The sequence below is a fragment of the Neolamprologus multifasciatus genome, chromosome 5, assembly GCF_963576455.1.
Source record: "Neolamprologus multifasciatus chromosome 5, fNeoMul1.2, whole genome shotgun sequence".
NCBI lineage: Eukaryota > Metazoa > Chordata > Actinopteri > Cichliformes > Cichlidae > Neolamprologus > Neolamprologus multifasciatus.
In genome coordinates this window covers 14,752,679-14,773,936 of record NC_140443.1, presented here as the reverse complement: position 1 = coordinate 14,773,936, position 21,258 = coordinate 14,752,679, and the positions used below count along the sequence as shown (strand labels likewise).

The window sequence follows — 21,258 nt, the reverse complement described above, 5'->3', positions numbered from 1 at the left end:
TATTTTTTTAATCTGTATTTTATTTGTGTAATGGCCAGCAGGGGGCAGCTGTTCTACAGGTCTATGAGCTGGCTTATTGGCAGTTTCCTGAAGACTTTATGGGCTCAATAACTTCATTCAAATCTTAGTTAATAAAACATGAAGCTCATTTAGTAAATTTTAGTCATTATATTGGTATACCTTTTAAAAAACAAAACCATTGTATCTACGTAAGGTGGATCTGCAAATTGTTTTGCATTTTCATATGAAAAAATTGTTTTATACTAGTGATGATATTTAATGATGAGAATTTTCTGTCACATGATTTACATATTATTGTAGAAAATGATACTTTATGTAATACTGCAGTGTATATAAGCTTAATATATAAATAAAGCTACTTTTTTCCAAATTGTATTTGGAAAAAAGTAGCTGTGTTAAATGAAAATATTAGACTCTGAAATGGGTTGGAGCACAGTAAAATAAAATTATGTGAAATGCAAATTAAAATAAAAGAGCAGAGGAAAGTGGACAGATGATTTTTTTTTTTTTTAAATTCCTAATTAAAATGTCATATAATGATTGATAAAGGACAGAATTATCTTTGTAAATAATAGGATTCAGGTGATTTGGTTAAGTCAGACTTATTGTTTGACAAAGTGTGTACTGCTTAATTGCTATAATAACCTGAACTAAAAAGTTGAAACTGTGGGCATATACACCACGTAGCACATTTAAACCAACAATAGCTAAAGTGCTTTAAAGACGAGGAAATTTATTTTCCTAGTCTAAAAAGAAACAAATACAAGAAAAGCTGGAAGGTATGTTTTTACTGTTTTTTTCTACTGTGATTTTTACTTTTGTCCTATGAACAAAAGTAAAAATCACAGACATTTTCTGATCATTAAAATGTGTTTCATTTAGGAAAGTGATGATGATTTGCAAACTGATCAGTGGATAAAAATCCACTGACTTTTAACCTACTTTATAGGTTTAAAGTATCTGTATTGGTATCGGCAATCATGGCCGTGTATTTACTTGGTATTGGACTGATACCAAAGTTAGCAATATCACACAGCATCACTAGATGAGTCACCTCATCATCAACTTAAAACGGCTTCTTGCATAGGGACGATCCACACATGCAGTATGCTTTCACCATAATTAAAAATATCAAAAACACCTTTTTTTCCTTCTTTTTTTTTTTAAATTATATATGAAAAACATTTATTTTCACACATTGCATACAACAAATGATGTATTCAATAATTATACGTTTTATATTTTGTTTGTCAATTTAGAAAACAACAACAAAAACACTGTTTGCTCTACAGATACATGCAAATGTATCATAGATTTCTTCGCACATGTACAAATTAACGAGAGCAACATCTGTAATGAGGCAGCTCTGCTGATTTCTCCATTAAGTTAACATCATAAACTGGAAGACAAAAACATATAAAGGCATCAATACAAATATGAATTTTTATTAATGTATTTTGAATCCAGATTTAAACCCACTTGAATATGAAAGACTATAAATGTTTGAGTTCACAGAACTTGGCACTTGCTCCAAAAACACACCAACCATTAAGTCGAAGTCCAACATGGAGCGGCTGAGTGAATGTGGTCTGCACTCTGTGGAGGAGGGTCATGGTTTCAGAGATGCTGTAGAAAGACAGAATACCACTGTGATCCAGGTACACTCCTATTCTGGAGAACTGAGGACCTGAGATGCGGGTTTGGATGTTGTTGTGCCAAAATGTATAACTGTTTTGGGAACATTTCAATGCCCAAGATCATGCATTACCTCCAAATCCACATTCATTCCCCATCCCCGCTCTGTTGATATTCTTGTATGCAACTGCTACATGAACTCCTCCTCTCCATTCAACTTGCCAGTAACAACGTCCAGTCAGTCTATCGGTGCTCAGAACTTGCCAGTAATCAGTGAATCTGTCTGGATGATCAGAATAGGGCTGTTGATTATTCATTGTTGTCGTTTTTCTGTTCCTCTCTGATAATAGCAGCCATGTGTTTGCTGTGTTTGGATCCAGTGTGATTTTATGTGATAATTTTAAGAATCCAGCTCTCCTCTTTGGCTCTGCTTGTGGATCTGAGAGTAAAACATCCACTTCAGTGACTATCAGTGAGATGTCTGTGCATTTCTTTCTCAGAATGTGCTGCAGTCTATCTCTGACCTCTGACACAGCTGTTGTCACAACTTCAAAGTACCCCAGAGGACGGATATTGATGCTGGATGATTCTGTTGACTCAGTGAGTGCTGACAGTGAGAGATAATTTTGTAGAAATTGGCTGTGATCCTTTGTGTTTAAGAGCGCTTTCAGCTCAGTGTCTTTCCTCTTCAGCTCAGTGATCTCCACCTCCAGCTTCTCCTGAAGCTCTTTGACTCGACTCACTTCAGTTTCCTGCTGGAATCTGATCTGCTGCTTCACATCAGAGCAGCTTTTCTGGATGAGGCAGATCAGCTCAGTGAAGAGCTTCTCACTGTCCTCCACTGCTTTATCAGCAGACTGACTGATGGCCTCCACCTCGTGTTGAAGGAGTTTCACATCTTTTTCTCTGTCCTGGATTCTCTGCTGGATATTTTCTTGACTCACCTCGAGCTCCTTCTGCCTCTCAGTCCTTTCTGCTGCAGCTGAGATCGTGTTGTGGCCTTTATGTTCATCCATTGAGCAGAGATAACAGATACTCTGATGATCAGTACGGCAATAAATCTTCATCACCTCATCATGACGAGAGCAGATGTTGTCCTGGAGCTTCTTGTACGGCTCCACCAGCTTGTGTTTCTTGAATGTAAGTGAATCATAGTGTGGCTGGAGGTGTTTCTCACAGTAAGACACCAGACAGACTAAACAAGACTTCATGGCTTTCAGTTTTACTCCAGTGCAGAAATCACAGGCTACATCTTTAGGTCCAGTATAACTGTGATCAGAACGAGCAGCTTGGAGCCAAATCTTCTTCAGCTCAGCTACTAAATCTGCTAACATGGTGCTCTTCACCAGCGAAGGCCTTGGTGTGAAAGTCTGCCTACACTGGGGGCAGCTGTGGATTTGCTTTGTATCCCCCAAATCCCATTGAGTTTTAATACAGTTCATGCAGTAGCTGTGTCCACAGGGAATGGTCACCGGATCTGTCAGTAAATCCAAGCAGATTGAACAGCAGAATTTTTCCTTGTCCATTAGATTTTTGTGCTGTGCCATTTCACTCTCTCAGTGACTCTCGTTTAGTTTCGCTTTGTCTGAACAGACACAAACTCTGTTCTCTGAAGGGAACAGATCTCTGCTCTCAACCACCTCCCACAGGAAATGAGGCTGAACTGCAACTGGTCTTGGCAGCATGTCGTTTAAATCCATCCTTAAAAATAGGGATCAGTAAAGAGGAAGTGCCATAGAAATATCGCGATAGAGCTACAAAAAGCTGTTATGAGATGCATATATCAAACTTTACATTTTGAATTTAATCTTAGTTTAAATCAATTCCATTTTATTTATACAGCACCAAATCACATCTTTTCCATCTCTGAAAATGAAGCTATTGCACTTTAACATCTTTTTATTTTTTTTACCTTTACCTGGCAGAACAAGCCACGGTGGAGCCACCAAGTGCAGAGAGGTGGACTACATCTTACACAGAGGGAGCAATCTGGAAAGGATAGAAGACCTAAGGTGTTGTCAGGGGAGAATGTTAAGAAGAGGAAGTAAATGAAGGCAGAGGCAAGGATTAAGTGGTGGAAGCTGAAGAAGGAGGAATGTTGCACAAAGTTCAGCAAGGGGTTAAGACAGGCACTGCGTAGTAGAGAAGACATTTCACTAGGAAAAGTACAGCAATAGCTGTTTGGTGTATCCACTGAACAGAGTCAAGAGGACAAGGAGACTTGATGGTGAAATGAACGAGGACAGGAAAGTATTTAAAGAAAGAGTTTAGCAAGGAAAACGTGGGCTAGTCAGGGAGATGAAGAAAATAGACAGTAGAATTGGGAGGCAAGCATACACAAAGGAAAAGGCTTACAGTGACTTACATGTGAGGCTGGACACCAAGGACTGTGGAAAAGAGACAACAATCAATGAGCAGCACTGTGGTTTCACAAGAAAGACCATCACAGATGCTTTGTTTAATAGTGTTTTTGAGAAGTTCTTTCTTTTTGTGGAAACTACATACGATAGGGTATCAAGAAAGGAGCTGTGGTACTGCATGAGAAAGTTGAAAGTGGGAGAGATGTGTGGCAGATGGGTCCAAGGTGGAGCTATGATGTGTCCAGTAGACACTGATCTGCGGTGACAGTAGGAAGAGGGTGGAAGAGAGGTGGAGGTGAACTCTGGAGAGAAGAGGATTGAAAGTCAGTAGAAGCAAGACTACATGTATGTGAACGAAGTTAGACAGTTCAGGTGAAAAGGTGAACATGCAAGGAATAGTGATAATAACAGTAGATGAGTTTAAATACCCGGAGTCAACCATTAAAAAAGCAAAAGAGAGACGGGAGTTGAAGAATAGAGTTCAGGCATAGTGGAGTAGGTGAAGGCAAGAAGGAAACACTTTTGCAAAGGTCGACCTACTTTACTTTAACTATAACTCTCTCTGGTAATTCCAACAGTGTGTATTAAAATAACACAAAGATACACAACCTCTCCACCATGACAACTTTATTATACAATAATGACAAAGTGAACCTGGAAAAATAAACATGTTTAGAAAGATTTACGTAATTCATGTGAAAAATAACAATAGCTACAATGCTACAGAAACACCGTAATAGAAACATTCACCCAGAATTTTACCTCATACACCAAGTTTAAACATCACAGTCATGTTTCATAAATAACCACTAAATCATGTGTTTCTGCTACAATGACAAGCGACTCCAACAGTTCTTTTGTGAAATAAATGAAATCAATTAGAAGAAATAACCTGAGATAAAAATGATAAAGAAAAAAAGTGCAGTTAAATTTATTTATTTTTTACAATAATGAAAGTTATAAGGAAGCTGAGAGGGACCATCAGAGTCTTCTGTTGATCAAATAAAGTGCACGATTTTGAATTTTCTTAAAAAAAAAAAAAAAATCGTAAAGTTCTGATTAATTTCACCTCCTTGTGCCTTTAATTTTTTTAAAAGAAAACACTCAGAGATAGAAAATCCTTCTTCAATTAAACTAAAGGCAAATCATGTCTACATTAAGGCCACAGCTTGTAAATGGGGAACAAATCACAAATGAGGTCTGTTCACAGTTAAAATCATTATAACTGAGTGAATTTAACCACATTTTACATGGTTTGGTTTGGTAGTCTTTTCTAAAATTTCCCATCAGCATTTTGAATGTCTTTTGTCCTCCACGTGCCAACCCATTTAAAAAAATGGTGGCTTCACTGAACAGTGACGCCCTCACAGAACAGCAGGTAAAAACAACATAACACGTGTTAGGGCGTTATTTGGCACGTGTAGTGAATTTAACGATCAAAGGCACAACTTCTGGCAGCTGTTCATAAAATGTGGTTTAAACATTTCAAACGTCATTTGTGGTAAAGATAAAACTCATCGTGGTCCATTTGAGACAATGCTAACCTTCGATAACTTACGTACTACATCAGTAAGTAAAGTAAGTCTGATAGATGAGAAAAATTAAAACACCGTTCTGGTGTGTCCTCTGGAGGCAGTTTTAAAGCAGCTTGTGTTGTCTCAGAAAGTTTGAACAAAAGTGATTAAAAAATGAAAAGTTAATAAAAGTTCATGAAAAATTAGCCCCGTTTAGACTTTTATCTCCTGTTTTTGAGACTCTTCTAGAACTCTGAGTGACGGCATTTCCCGTCAAATGTCTTTGTGATGAGGCCGATTTAACAGTTGTAAAGTCGCTGCTTCTGAGTTCACCTCTCACCTCAGTTCATAGAAGACAGAAGAGTCAACAAACAAACTAAAGCAGAACTCCTCGTCACCCTGATGTCTGCTACCGTTTCAGGATCTCATTAGAGAGCCAGTCCAGACCTTCAACCAGACCGGTGCCACTGACGGCGCAGGATGGCTGGACCGACCACTGCACAGACACAGAAGGAGGAAAATATTAATAAGACACAGCACACAGCCGAAACCGTTTATGACTGCAGCTAACAACCAAGTCACTTTAATCACACTGCTAACCACATGTGGAAGACAGAAAACTCTGGAGCCAAACTTCTCCCATGCTCAGCAGAAGCTGGGGACACCTACCGGCTGTGACACTCCTTTTAAACTCAGGGCCTCGATGATGTCACTGACCGACATGGCTCTGGGTAAATCCTGCTTGTTAGCAAAGACCAGCACGGCCACGCCCTTCAGCTCATCCTCCTGCAACTGCAACAGGACAGTAAAACTAACTTTAACACGAGTCTGATGATGGTCTATTTTAAACTCAGACCTCTGACTGGTACTGTGTGGATTAAAAGTCGAATGAAGCAGTGTCGAAGTACCAAAGTCGTTAAAAGTTAACTAAAACGAAACTAAACTACAAGTAGAAATAAAAACATTCTAGTTAACTAAAGTAAAAGCTAAATTAATGAAAACTGATGAAAAACAAAACTATGAACACGTTTAAATCCTTTTACCAGTGTGTGCAGCTCCTCAGATGCCTCTTTGATCCTCTCCGGGTCGTTGCTGTCGACCACAAATATCAAACCCTGAAGACAAACAGACAATATTTAAAAGCTCCTCACTGCAGCTGCTTCATAAAACACAAACACAGACTCCTGGGTTAAAGGCCTGTGTTTACAGCAGCAGTCTCACCTGTGTGTTAACGTAGTAATGTCTCCACAGCGGCCTGATGATCGTCTGCCCACCAACATCCCAAACTGTGAAGCTGATGTTCTTATACTCCACAGTTTCCACATTAAACCCTGCACACACACACACACACATGGAAACATGTTTATTATTATTTAACTCTTTTATATTTCTCTTTCATAACAGAAAGATGGAGGTTAAAAATGCTGACCAATAGTTGGGAGGGTGGCGACAACCTCGCCCAGCTTCAGTTTGTACAGCAGGGTGGTTTTACCTGCAGCATCCAGACCCACTGCAGAAACACAAACACACACACGTGTTACTGTTGAAAACACAACACATGTTCAGCCGTCAAATATGAGTTTGGGGGCAAAGTATGCAGACATTTTACTTAAGTGAAGGCAATACATAAAATATACACTTAGAACAACTAAACAAAGTTGACAAAAACCACATACGATCTTAATATTGCTCAGTTTTTTGTTTTTTTAGCTTGCTTTTTTGTTATTAATGGGTTTTTTTTTAATTGAATTAATTAATTGATTTTTCTTTCTTTGTTCAGGCCACACAAATAGTAATTAGTAATAATAACACTCATGTAAGTTATTATTACGAATATGCAAGGAAAATGTCTTCACACTGCAGAGGGAGTTCTCACATATTTTACATACTATAGGTGAATTATAAATATAAAGATCATTACTGTTAATGTTATTTTCATTTTGTAAATAAGAAGTAAGTCAATAAGAACCAATAATCCTGAAAGCTTAGATAATTAAACTACACGAGACTCGTGTCAGTTTAAATTAGATCACAATGTGTCAGAAAAAATAAAATTGCATGTTGTTGTCATAACAAATATTAACTCACCCATCAAAATCCTGACGGGATGCTTGGAGAAGAGTCTGGAGAAAATGTGTGAGATGATGACGCCCATGGTTCAGGTAAGCCTCAGGTAGAAAGTGTCTCTCGGGTAGAAAGTGTCTCTCGGGTAGAAAGTTTCTCTCAGGTAGAAAGCCTCTCCGCTCGCTGTGCCTCTTTGTGTCTTTGCCTGTGTGTGTCGGTGTTTTATAGCGCTGCATCGTGTTGTTTTGCTCTGTGTATGTGTTATCCATGGTGTCATCAAGACTGCCGTCAAATCTGGACACGGTGGAACTAGCATCAACACCGGAAAACACTGGAGAACTCAACTTCCGCTAAACCAGTTTTCAAATTAAGAGCGCTTTCGAGCCGTTGGAATTATTGGAAAACAGAATCAGAGATATCAGAAGTTAGAACAATAAACTCAGGAACAAGATTATTGTTACACAACACCGCAACATTTTTACTTAAATTATGTCATGGAAATGCAACAAAACCTCATTCAACAATTTAAAGATTGTTTTATTCGTATGCAAAACAAATTTAATTGTTTTGCGCATTAAATTCCAAAACATTTCTTTAACAAAATGGTAACAGAGGAACAAAAACACTGTACTACGTCTATCTTTCATTTTTACCTTGTTTGCTAAAGTTAAAACTCTAAAGTTTAGTAAATGCAACTATATGTGAAATGGAAAATTGTGCTCTTGATCCTCAGTTACCACTTTTTGATAAGCAAGTGTTTATTTTCTTAATGTGAGTAGATTGTATGTGTTAGTTATGATCTCCAGTATGGTTTCAAAAGTCATTTTATTGCTTAGTTGGTTCCAAATAATAATAATGATAAGAAGAAGAAAAAAACGAAACAATTCCAACGGCTCGAAAGCTCTCTTAGTTTGAAAGCTGGATTAGCGGAAGTTGATTTTTCCAGCGTTATTCCGGTGTTGTTACTAGTTCCACCGTGTCCAGATTTGACAGGAATTTTGATGACACCATGGATAACACATACACAGACCAAAACAACACGCTGGAGCGCTATAAAACACCGACAGACACATGCAAAGACACACAGAGGCACAGCGGAGACGCTTTCTACCTGAGAGACACTTTCTACCTGAGGCTTACCTGAACCATGGGCGTCATCATCTCACACATTTTCTCCAGATTCTTCTCCAAGCATCCCGTCAGGATTTTGATGGGTGAGTTAATATTTGTTATGACAACAACATGTTTTGTTTTGTTTTGTTAATTTTTTCTACTTACAAAGAGCAAATAAGTTTAAAAGTCATGGTTCTTATCTTTATCACCTACAGTATATATCTATAACATCTGTAATTATCTGTATAGTGCATCTGTTTGAGGGGTTTCTTTGTGGTGACTGATTCAAACGATTTTCACTCAAAGGATACTATAAAGTCATTTTATCTTATCTCAGTTTAGGATAAGCTTTATTAGGTAGTTAAGGTTGACCTTGAATATATTTGACTTTTAATTATTAATTAATCGTTTCAGGCTTATATTTTTCTTTACTTATTAAAAAAATATTACTATGACAATCAAGCGCAAGCAAACAAAAAAACAACAACATGTCATTAACAACGTAAAGAAACTTTTTCTTAAACTGAGCAACTTCAGAAGAAGGCTGTTGTGCAGTTTTTGCAAACTTGAGCCTCAGCTTTTATTCATTCAAATTTTTTCTAATGAAAAAATCTTTCTGGGATTCTATGATGCCCACAGTTTGCATTGCAAATGAATATTTTTACATAGCCAGCCCTTATTTGCTGTTGCCATATTACATAATACACTGAATACACTGGAATGTGAAAAATAATAAGTACTACAGTATGTGTGGCTAGGTATAAGTATTATGTACTTTTATTTGTATTACAGGTACTTAACTGATCAGAATCAGAATACTTTATTGATCCGTGGGGGAAATAATTTGATGATGGTTTACATACAGAACCTGTGTTCATCTTATAAAATATGACTTGTGATATTAAGTGATGGTAATCAGCTGCAAGCTATATAACTAAATTACTACTTTACGTTAATGCATCAGCAGCAATGGAATATAATTGATACTACTGATGTGTAGCATAACAATACACAAGTGAATGTTCTTGTTTTTGTTCTTAGACTCTGCTAGAGCAGCTTTGCATGATTGACAATTCCAAATAATCCTTATTTGTTTAATACTGGGCCTTGGTGCAGCCAGGTTCATCCTTTCTGAGGCAAGATGTTGTAGTTCCTCCCCTTCTTCCTTATTGGCTGCCCCTCAGAAACTAGAGGTTCTCAAATGAAAGTTGTTCTAAGTGGATATTTTATGTATTGCCTTCACTTAAGTAAAATGTCTGCATCCTTTGCCCCCAAACTCATATTTGACAGCTGAATATGTGTTGTATTTTCAACAGTAACACTTGTGTGTGTCTGTGTGTGTTTGTGTTTCTGCAGTGGGTCTGGATGCTGCAGGTAAAACCACCCTGCTGTACAAACTGAAGCTGGGCGAGGTCGTGACTACGATCCCAACTATTGGTCAGCATTTTTAACCTCCATCTTGTTATGAGAGAGAAATATAAAAGAGTTAAATAATAATAAACATGGTTCCGTGTGTGTGTGTGTGTGTGTGTGTGTGTGTGCATGTGTGCGTGTGCAGGGTTTAATGTGGAGACTGTGGAGTATAAGAACATCAGCTTCACAGTTTGGGATGTTGGTGGTCAGACGATCATCAGGCCGCTGTGGAGACATTACTACGTTAACACACAGGTGAGACTGCTGCTGTAAACACAGGACTTTAACCCAGGAGTCTGTGTTTGTGTTTTATGAAGCAGCTGCAGTGAGGAGCTTTTAAATATTGTCTGTTTGTCTTCAGGGTTTGATATTTGTGGTCGACAGCAACGACCCGGAGAGGATCAAAGAGGCATCTGAGGAGCTGCACACACTGGTAAAAAGATTTAAACGTGTTCATAGTTTTGTTTTTCATCAGTTTTCATTAATTTAGCTTTTACTTTAGTTAACTAGAATGTTTTTATTTCTACTTGTAGTTTAGTTTCGTTTTAGTTAACTTTTAACGACTTTGGTACTTCGACACTGCTTCATTCGACTTTTAATCCACACAGTACCAGTCAGAGGTCTGAGTTTAAAATAGACCATCATCAGACTCGTGTTAAAGTTAGTTTTACTGTCCTGTTGCAGTTGCAGGAGGATGAGCTGAAGGGCGTGGCCGTGCTGGTCTTTGCTAACAAGCAGGATTTACCCAGAGCCATGTCGGTCAGTGACATCATCGAGGCCCTGAGTTTAAAAGGAGTGTCACAACTGGTAGGTGTCCCCAGCTTCTGCTGAGCATGGGAGAAGTTTGGCTCCAGAGTTTTCTGTCTTCCACATGTGGTTAGCAGTGTGATTAAAGTGACTTGATTTGCATAAACTGTACAGGGGGCAACACACAGACTTGCTGATTAGTGCTGAGAAACAGATTAATAACATACAAGAAGAACAAGACAGGTATTATATGTGTTGGCACACCTGTCAGTCAAAGCAGCCATGCCCCAAACTGAACCCACATGCAGTTATTATGAAAGGGTAATTAGCTAAAACGATTCATTACAAGTTGAAGATGTTGATGAATGCTGTTTGTAGCCCTATTGTTTCTGTGTCTTGTTAGTATTTTCATCCTTCTGTGTCTGTGCAGTGGTCGGTCCAGCCGTCCTGCGCCGTCAGTGGCACCGGTCTGGCTGAAGGTCTGGACTGGCTCTCTAATGAAATCCTGAAACAGTAGCAGATGTTGGGGTGACGAGGAGTTCTGCTTTACTTTCTATGAGCGAGCAGTGAATCCAGAAGGAGCGTGTAGGATCCTTTGCAACTGTTAAATCTGCCTCATCACAAAGACATTTGACAGCAAATGTAGCGCTTCATGCAGCCGTCATGTGAACCCAGCTGCGCACTTGTAAATATGGACGAATGAGATTTGAGACACTATTGTGGTTAAATCATCAGCAGGAGAGACCAAAGATGGAGTATTTTATATCTGCTGTTATATCTCTGATAGAGACACCATAAGATGGACGTCATGCGTTGGTTAATGAACTTCTGCTGTGAAGCCTCGAGTTCAGTTCAGTTTTTTTTTTTTTTTTTTTTCCCCATCACCAATGAGCTGATTGTTTTGAAATAATCAGCTTATTGGATAATGTCTTGTCAATCACAAGGGTAGCCGGGCTCTTAAAATGACCATAATTAACTAAATGGACTGATGGTTTTATTCAATATGACCTGAGTGTTTAGTGGGGTCAGGGCAGAGGGATGTTTTTGCATAGATTCTGTAGGACAAGCAGTCTTTTTGCAGCCACAAGTATCGCCCCCTGGTGGCCATTACAATGCACTTACAAACTGTGTGGACTTCACTGTTCAGACCCAAAAACTATTTTTGTCTTTCATATTGCCCGTGTTCCTACAGCAGACATTTAGTGTTTTGAGTCAGCTGAAATGTCTCCATTTTTTTTAAATGGGTTGGCATGAGGAGGACAAAAGACATTCAGAATACTAATACGAAATAGAAAAGACTAGCAAACCAAACCATGTAAAAAGTGGTGAAATTCAATCAGTTATAATGACTTTAACTGTGAACAGACCTCATTTGTGATTTGTTCCCAATTTACAAGCTGTGGCCTTAATGTAGACACGAGTTGCCTTTAGTTTAACTGATGTAGGATTTTCCATCTCTGAGTGTTTTCTTTAAATGATTTAAAGGCACAAGGAGGTGAAATTAATCAGAACTTTAAAAATGTAAAATTTTAAAAGCTAAAGAAAATTCAAAATTGTGCACTTTGCACTCCCTCTTGCCTTCCTTATAACCTTAATTTTCGTAAAATCAAAATTTAACTCCACTTTTTATCTTCATCATTTTTATTTGAGGTTATTTCTTCTAACTGATTTCATTTGTTTCACAAATGAACTGTTGGAGTCGTTTGTCATTGTAGCAGAAACACATGATTTAGTGGTTATTTATGAAACATGACTGATGTTGAAACTTGGTGTATGAAGTAAAATTAAAGAGGACGTAATGTGCTGCTGGTTTTGTTGGGTGAATGTTTCTGTTAAGGTGTTTCTGTAGCATTGTGGCTATTGTTATTTTTCACATGTATTACATAAATCTTTCTTACCTTGTTTATCTTTTCAGAGTCCCTTTGATTGTATTTATTGTATAATAAAGTTGTCATGGTGGGGAGGTTGTGTATCTTTGTGTTATTTTGATAAACACTGGCCTTTTACTGGCTCTGCTCTTTGATAATATGGAAATTACTGTTTGAATAAAAAAATAAAATAAAATAAACATGCGCTAAATTGGGGGATAGTTAGGATTACAGTAGGACATTAAAAACATTGTACGATGGCCACAGATCAAATACGGGCAGAAAGATAAACGAGGGGACAAAACAGGAAGTAAAAAGGAGAGTGGTTTATAGCATGCAAAAGAGTCACGTAAAATAAAACAGTGGCCAAGAAAAAAAAACACCATCACATAGTCTGTTTTATTTTAAGTATCTAACTTCCTGTCCCTTTCTAAAGGTTAAATATTCGTTGTTAGCAGAATTTCTTTCAGTGTTTAATTAAAAGAACAATCAGGTTTAAACCACAGTTCAAATAATTCATGAAGGACATAAAAACAATCAGTTGTCTTCTCTAAAAATATAAGATGACATTTTAATATGTTTTCAAGGAATTGTTTTTTAATACCACATTTAGTTATTACTCTTCTGCTCAGCAGTTTGGGGTCTTTTAGAAAAGAAAAGCACAAAGTTAACTGATGTAAAATTCTGTATACTCCAATTAATGACTCATTAATAATGAACCATTAGCATAATATCTCGATATGTTTTAATAAAGTTTGACTCGAACTGCTGCTAAATGTAAAGAACCTCAAAACTGTAAAACCCCAAATCTAAAAAAGTTGTTTTTGGAGTGCAGTAAAAATCACATAAGGGTAACTTGAAAAGTGTTTACTCTGATTACACAAACATTATGTAGAAGTAGGTGATGGACAATAGGTACTGATTTGTAAATGACTATATTTGTGGATTTGTGGAAGGAACTGTTCTTTTTTAGAATATGTCCAAGCTTGGGATTACTGGAACTGATGCATTTTATCTATCTGCTGGGACGCACAAGGGGCGTTATATTTCCTGATACCCTGATGTTATATATGACTGCTCCTTTATTGTTCTGAGAAGATCAATGCTATTTGGGTGATCGTGCTCGGCTTCCCACATATATGTGTTTAAATAAAATCATTGTTTTGACACACAATGGACCTCCAGTCATTTGTCTTTCACCTCAAATCATGAATCAGGACACTAACTAACTAGGGAGCTCATTCTGTTTCTCTTGACAATACTTCCTTGAAAAAAGGCAGATGCGAAATGTAAATGTGAGGTCAGAGGTCAAATGTATCAAACTTTTCTTAAAATGTTACATTCACTCAGTTCAAACACTTGACATGTTTTCCATGTTCTATTGTGAGTAAAATACACGTTTATGAATCGTCGTAAATTCTGTTTTATTTACATTTTACACAGTTCACCAACTTTTTTGGTTCAGTCGTTGGAAAAGCAGTGGAAACAATAAGCTGATCTTTGTAAGAATAATATGTGTTTTTTCGCAGCCTGGCACAAAGACTGTGACAAATAAAGGGAGACAACATGATGTGGTAACTAAAATGTCAGAATTTATTAACAAAGAAAAAAATGAACAGAACGTGTATTCATCCACCAGTCTGTAAAGTGACGATGTAGATCAGGAGTCTCAAACTTAAACGAGCTGTGGGCCACTGTTGGCACCGTCATCTAGAGGGCCACTTTATTGTTCAAGTAGTACAAACAAACAAATAGGACAACACCCACAAATATTTAAAAAAAATGTAGTGTTTTGTTTTTTAAAATTTCAAATATTGTATAATAAGACAAAAAATTGAATTCTACCAAGTAAACAAATTGGTACTCTCTTTCTGCCAGCACTTCTGCTATAATTTTGTTCGTGTTTAACAAAATAAAAATGCAGACATAAGCATTCACATTAGTTTTTGACTGCTAGTGAAGATTGTTTTCTTTACAAAAACTCTCTCACTGAACTAACACAGCCAATCCCTCAACATGTATGTACTCTCTGCTCATATTGCCTTCATATTAATTAGTTATTTGCTTTTTAAAGAACTTATTTCAACATTGCACTCAACAACAAACAAATGCTCTCCAGCTAAAAAAGCAACTTCAAGGGCCAACTGCACTATATTTCTTCACGTCAGTATATGGGCCACAGCAAAAACAAAACAATTATTCAATTATTATTATCAATATAATTATTTATCTTAGTATTAACAAAATAATTTATCATCTTTAATGAACCCTCCTGCTGTCCTGTCCTGTCATACAGCTACGTGCTGTTATGTAAGATGTGCATCAGCAAACACATGTTGCATGTTTGCTGATGTAATTTCGTCACGCTTGGGCAAAATATAGTCTGTGGGCCAGACAGGCCTGCAGGCCTATCCACGTATATATATTAGGACGTGCTGGACTAAATCTAAATGGGAAGATGTTCACTCTGTCTTCTAATAATGGAGGAGTAACCTTCTATCCCCCCAGTTATCATTTCCCCACTCCCTACCAAACCAGAAGACACAAAGACAGAGCTCCCATGACCAACGCAGCTACAACCAGAGCCCCAACTGCAGTGAGTCCAACTACAGGTGAGCAGGGCATTCAATTTTTTGTACTCATTATTGACTATGTGCACGTTAGCATATGCTACTTCCGGTGCGGAAACTCCTGTGGGGAGCTTTGTTTCCGGTGTCCTATTCGCGCCTGGTTTACGGTCCAAAACAAGTTAAGCAAGTGAATGAATCAAGCGGCGATTTACACTTCTATAGATGTCTTGGGCATTTACCCAATATATCTGTAAATAATGTTCATCAACTTGTTGATATTTTTCCCCGCGCCTCAGGGCAAAAGAGAAAATGGATTCAAATGTTATATTTCTCAGCTGTCCCTCGTTTATTGCGGGTGTTATGTTCTAAAAATAACCAGTGATAGGTGAAATCAAGTAGCCAATTTTATTTTTTGATGGTGCAAAACGTGTCGTGGACATTGTGGACATACAGCACTGCACTTCAGAGTCACACTGCTAGCGATCGATGCAGAGATTCTGTATTGTACAGGAGAGACGTCACGGAGGAGATCGTCTGCAGCGATCAGGACGCAGGACAATGTGATGTAAAAAAATAAGCATGCAAACTTGCACGAAAAAATCTCACAGCCAGGTGAAAGGTGAACCGCGTTATTAGCGAGGGACCGCTGTAATTTTTAAGGTAAGTCACAACATACCCTTCGTAAATACTAATGTGTAGAAACCCTTACCAGCAATCATTCATTTTTTGTGTGGCTTTTTTTCACGGTTTGTTAACATGCTGTGTAGGTGTGTACTTGACTAGCTGATATCGACATAATGGGGGAAACATCTGGTTTGACTATTCTTCACCTGTAGTTTGAATGCTGAACATTTGCCTGTTTAAATCATAAGACCAGTCACTATACAGAGATGTGCTTCTGAATGTGGACGATGTGTCTTCTGCTGCAGTTCTGCTTGTGTTGAGTGATGTAAACAACTGATCGATCTAAACTCTTTAAACGTCAAAATTGATCATTAGATTTTTTATGACACAACAGTGGTGAGTGTTCCCACCTTCTGCTCTTTGTAACTTGACGCGATCTTTCCGTTTTCGAGTTTTGGACATGATTTTGGAGTATATCTTTGCAGTAGCGATTGACCGCAAAGTAAAGCTACCGGAAATGTACAACCCCACATCCGGTCTCAAACCAGGAAGTTAGCATTTTCTCGTGCACAGGGTCAATTCAAACACTGACTTTTATGTTTCTTCGTTGGTCTGGTCTCTTATAGAAAGATTTTTAAATAAAAGAAAACCAAGAGCAACACAATCTTTGTCGCAGTTCATTTCTGTATCAAAACCTGATGTAATACCATGGCATAATTTTGTGTGCATTAAAAAGGTAGCAGAAGCCTTTTTTACTAAGCAGGTTTTCAGGGTTACAAAAACAGTTAACTTCTTATCGACGAGCTAAAGCTGTGAAGATAACCTGCCCCAGAGCATACTGTGGAAAGAAGGGATCAACATAAACAGAATGACCTCCCTGATGGCAAATCAGTTCTCTGGAAAATATCGTCCCCAATCCTGGGAGATCCCGGGATTCCAGCTAGGACGTTCAGTAGTTCAGAAATCCATGACATTTTTTTAAAAAACCTACATACACACAAAACAATTTGGACATAGCTTTTTTAATCTGGCTTTCCCTTACTGCAACATCAGGAGTCCTACTAAGCCAGGGATGACAAACTCATATTACAATGCACATATAACCAACTTTGATCTTAAGAGGGCCGCACCACTTCAATTCAATTCGATTTTATTGAATTCAATCTTTTCTACACATTTATCTCTGAGGTATCTTACCATAATTTTTAAATAAGTGTAATCTTACCTGTAATTTTTCTACAATATAGAAAAATTCTGTTGTGGTAAATTAAAGAAATCTTAACAGAACTCTTTGGGCTCAAATTGTAAAAAAAAAACAAAAAAACCCCCAAATGTGTAAAATTGCATAAAACATTTTGGTAGCTGATTTCCCAGACTGTCTTTGAATTGTAAAACAACAACAACATAAAAAAAATGTTTTAAAAAATCCCAAATTGAAATATCTGAGGCAGATTGTTAAAAAAAACCCTAAAAAAATCATTTAATAGTTTTTAAAAACTTTTATTACTTGCAATTAACTCTCTTCTCTGACCTCAGGCCTTATGTTTTACATCCCTATGCTAAGAGGTCACACAAAAGTGGACGCAAGGTAAATCTAGGTTTAACCATTCTAACTATGAAAGACTGCAGAGGCCCATATTTCATAAAGATGCTCAAATTATAATGTTGGGAAAACTCAGAGATGTTAGACTGAAATACAAACTAAAAGCAAGTTCAACAACTACAAGGTATACGTGCCTCATTTTAGGGTCATACCACTGTATTAAAGCTTAAAAAAGTATAAAAATATTTAAGAGTTGTATGTGGACAGCTGGGAAAAGGCAAGCAATAAAGATGCTTCTAAGAGTCACTATTTCTTCATGATACGCATCCAAAAAAGACAAAAACTCTACAGGCTCTTTTTAATAGGTCTGAGGGAAAGGTGACGTATTTTCCAGAAAACTGATTGGTCAGTAGGTGACGAGTTCATACCTGTTGATCTCATGAACATAAAATGTTTAACCAGAAGCTAGGTCTGCGGCACAAGTTACCATGGTGATGGAAATAGGTGTGCAGGTGTCAGTTCCTTTATTATTTAGATTTATTGAAGCTGATAAGGAAGTCCAGAAAAAGACATAGCAACACAAATGGCACTAAAAGGCAAGCCTACGATGACAAGAGATAAAGAAGACATCAGTAAGGTGGCGCATAAAGGCTCATCTGTTACATAAATAATGGAAACAGTGGTGGGTTAAGCGCCCAGATATAGAGATTATTAACTGCAGAAAGGGGAACATACCTCAAAGCCTGTTACACACTGTTCCTGACCATTTCCAGGAACCAATTTAACCTGTTTAAACTGCATGTAAAGTCAATAATCATGCTAAGTAACATCTACATTTTTACTCACCTTTTCACAGGTGTGTCTGTGTGTGTGCGTTACATGACTGACTATATGTATCAAACCTTCCCGCTCTTCACTGTCAGTCCAAAGAAATCCACTCTAAAGCTGCAGGGTAGCGCTGACGTATTCACGCTATCATATCAGGATCACAACAGCGTGGGCCTGGAACCCATCGTGTATTCATGGCCGGACATTAAACAGGACATCTGGACCAGTGTCTGCCTCACTGTGGACACCAGTAAAGGTGTGGTCCAGCTGTTCAATGGTGGGTGCATGAGCGTCAGGAAGGTGCTGCCCACTCAGGTGAGAATTATTAGAATTTGTGTGTAGACACCCACATACACCCACATGTTTAGTTTAAATACGTAGCATAGAAAAGGAAACACTTTTATTTATTAACATCTTTCAGACTTGAGGCGAGTGGAAAAGTTACTGCATCCATAACATCTAATAAATGATGACACAGTGAGGAAGCTGTAACCTTTCTAAAAGTTTAACAGCCATTTTTTTCACTCAGAATGCAAACTATGGAAATATGGGTAACAAAATATACAGATCATTCATATTTCAGGTCTACAGCAGTTAGCATTTCCTTCTAAAAAAAAAAAAAACACAAGCAAACACCCCTGTTAGCCAATAAAACCTTCACTGTGTCTGCGTTTATGTGTGTGTTCAGTATGTGTGGGCAGGTGAGCCTGTCATTGACTTCCCGGGTTTTGATGGTCAGCTGACAGACGTCCACATGTGGGATTATCCTCTGAACTATAAAGAAGTTTTCTACTACATCACTAAAGGCTACTATGGGTAAGATCCTGTGTGTGTGTATGTGTGTGTGTGTGTTCCAGTTTTACATGTACAGCTAACTTAAACCTCACTGCAGCACAGACCATCATCACTGCATTAAGACTGATTTTAAGTGTGTTTTATTCCCAATACTTAAAAAAAAAGTCTAATACATGAAGAAATAGACTCATCATAATGTTACACAATGGTTGTGAGAAGTCTGCTTCATTTATTAATGAGAACAATAGTTATCTTTCTGTCATCTCTCTGCATGACATCTCATGTTAAAATATGCAGCACAAAGTAGAAATGTTCAACCATCAGCTGATGGTCATCACGGAAAAGAGAAGGTCATCGAAGGGAAGGTAGTTTGATCCCTGGCTGCTCCAGTCTGTGTGCCAAATATCTTTGGGCAAGACACTAACTCCACTTTACTCTCTGATACATCCACTGAATGTGTATGAATGTTGAACAGAAAGCACTTATGTAGAGAAAGTACTACTTTTAGTAGAAATGTGCTGTATAAGAATCAGAGAATTTATCTTTTACTGTTTTTTGAGTGAATTGTTTCTTTAGGACCACCATATTTTGCCCAAATGTGTCCTTTGCAATTATAAGTGTGTGCTGATGAGTTTGCATTACACTGCCACCAAAAGCTGTCCCCATATCTAACATCCATAATCTATTTTTAAACAAAATTATTTTTATTTATAATCGGCCTTGTGTTTTTAGGTCTTACAACGGCTCTGTCATCTCCTGGTCCTACATCAGCTATTCTAACAGAGGAAGGGCAGTCATGGAGGACTCCTATGACATGCAGGCAAAACAGCCAATCGGGAAAGCTGAGCAAGAGCGTGGCCTGAAGGAAGAGAAGCTGAGAATTTTCAGCGTGGAGGAGGAAAAAAGACAAGAGTTGCTTTAATGATGACAGAGTAGGGACGGAGTAGGGTAATTAGTAGAAAATAATCCAGTCATAAAAGACTTGACAGTGATTAATCATGTTTTGAAATTAAATGTTTGATTTGATTTCAGTGTGTGGTTTTGTTTATGAAGCAAGATGGGAAACTAATTTTACATTCTCTCACTTTGGACACGTCCATGTAGTACACTTCATGCTCCCTCAGGCTGTGCATGACTTTGTGTTGTGCACTTAGCTGAAAAACTGCCACATCTTATCCAAACAGCAACCTTGATTGATAAAAAATGAAGGTAAAGTGCCAAAAAGTGCTTCTTTTCCACCCTTCCACACTCAGCTTTATCACCAGTGTGAATTTACACTGATTAGCCAAGGTGCCCTTCAGATGTCTCTGCATGTGGCTGTGAATGCACCAGAAATAAGATTAAGTAAAAAAATTGAGACACAGATTTGGACAGAAAATTACAAATCTGAAGCTAATTATTCATTTTTATGTGTTGTGGTTGTTTTTGTGTGTTTATTATGGAAAACAACAATACAGAGGTGGTGGAGAGAGAGTAATGAATGATATCTGTTAAGGCGCTATATTGTGCTTTAAAGGAGCAGTTCGGTGTTTTGTGAAATGGCTTTGCTTGATTCTGGAGGTGTCAGCTTTGTTGAAGATCTAAGTGCAGCACACATTCATGCTTAATCCACAACTAAGGATCAAACAGGGACTAGAGAGGGAATCAAAACAGTGGAAATAAGAAAAAGTGACAATACTTTTTAAAGTAGCACAGAGTGTCACTTCAGCTCAAGTTCTATTTTATTTCTCTTCATGATTTTATTCTCAGTTCCCTTTGAGATTTTGTAATCATATTTATGTCCCTGAGTTTGTTTTTCCTGCACTCCTGTGATTTCTGAGTCAAGTCTGTATTTCTGTATTTCCCTGTGTTCAGTTACTTCCTGATCTTTTATGCTTTACATTTATTTTTATTTTTTCAGTTTGTCTTGGTTCACTTTTGCCTCGTCCCTCATTATTGTGTGTCCGCCTGCTCTGTGTTTCTGTCACAGTCCTGGGTCGGTGACCCTGTGTTATTTTGTTATTATTATTGCTCTAGGATTTCTTCGCTGTAAATGACTTCTTGTGTTGTGATTTGATGTTTGATTTTCCTCATTGTTATCACAATTAGTGTCTAGGTTTCTTTCTCTGTATTTCTAGTGCTCTAGTTCTTTGTTTTGTGATTTCTAGTTTTTAGGTTTGGTTC

The 21,258-nt window shown here is 37.7% G+C and overlaps 4 protein-coding genes across 4 annotated transcripts; 2 read left to right on the top strand and 2 right to left on the bottom strand.

Moving 5' to 3' along the window:
• Positions 1-426: 426 nt before the first annotated feature.
• Positions 427-5,281, bottom strand: LOC146518225 (tripartite motif-containing protein 16-like). The gene has a single exon (XM_085159797.1). It carries the CDS (start codon positions 3,201-3,203, stop codon positions 1,779-1,781), a length of 1,425 nt encoding a protein of 474 aa, XP_085015923.1. The 5' UTR covers positions 3,204-5,281; the 3' UTR covers positions 427-1,778.
• Positions 5,282-5,390: 109 nt separating this feature from the next.
• LOC146518224 (ADP-ribosylation factor 4-like) lies at positions 5,391-7,913 on the bottom strand. Its single transcript, XM_085159799.1, has 6 exons — positions 7,619-7,913; positions 6,960-7,040; positions 6,752-6,861; positions 6,574-6,645; positions 6,200-6,322; positions 5,391-6,026 (listed from the first exon to the last, which is right to left on the bottom strand). The coding sequence occupies exons 1-6, from the start codon at positions 7,683-7,685 to the stop codon at positions 5,940-5,942; spliced, it is 540 nt and encodes a 179-aa protein (XP_085015925.1). The 5' UTR covers positions 7,686-7,913; the 3' UTR covers positions 5,391-5,939.
• A 179-nt stretch (positions 7,914-8,092) lies between these two features.
• Positions 8,093-14,010, top strand: LOC146518223 (ADP-ribosylation factor 4-like). The gene is made up of 6 exons (XM_085159798.1): positions 8,093-8,808; positions 10,064-10,144; positions 10,266-10,375; positions 10,482-10,553; positions 10,805-10,927; positions 11,298-14,010. The coding sequence occupies exons 1-6, from the start codon at positions 8,742-8,744 to the stop codon at positions 11,382-11,384; spliced, it is 540 nt and encodes a 179-aa protein (XP_085015924.1). The 5' UTR covers positions 8,093-8,741; the 3' UTR covers positions 11,385-14,010.
• A 1,158-nt stretch (positions 14,011-15,168) lies between these two features.
• LOC146518222 (C-reactive protein-like) lies at positions 15,169-21,258 on the top strand. Its single transcript, XM_085160371.1, has 4 exons — positions 15,169-15,347; positions 18,329-18,615; positions 18,989-19,116; positions 19,828-21,258. Exons 1-4 carry the CDS (start codon positions 15,194-15,196, stop codon positions 20,015-20,017), a joined length of 759 nt encoding a protein of 252 aa, XP_085016497.1. The 5' UTR covers positions 15,169-15,193; the 3' UTR covers positions 20,018-21,258.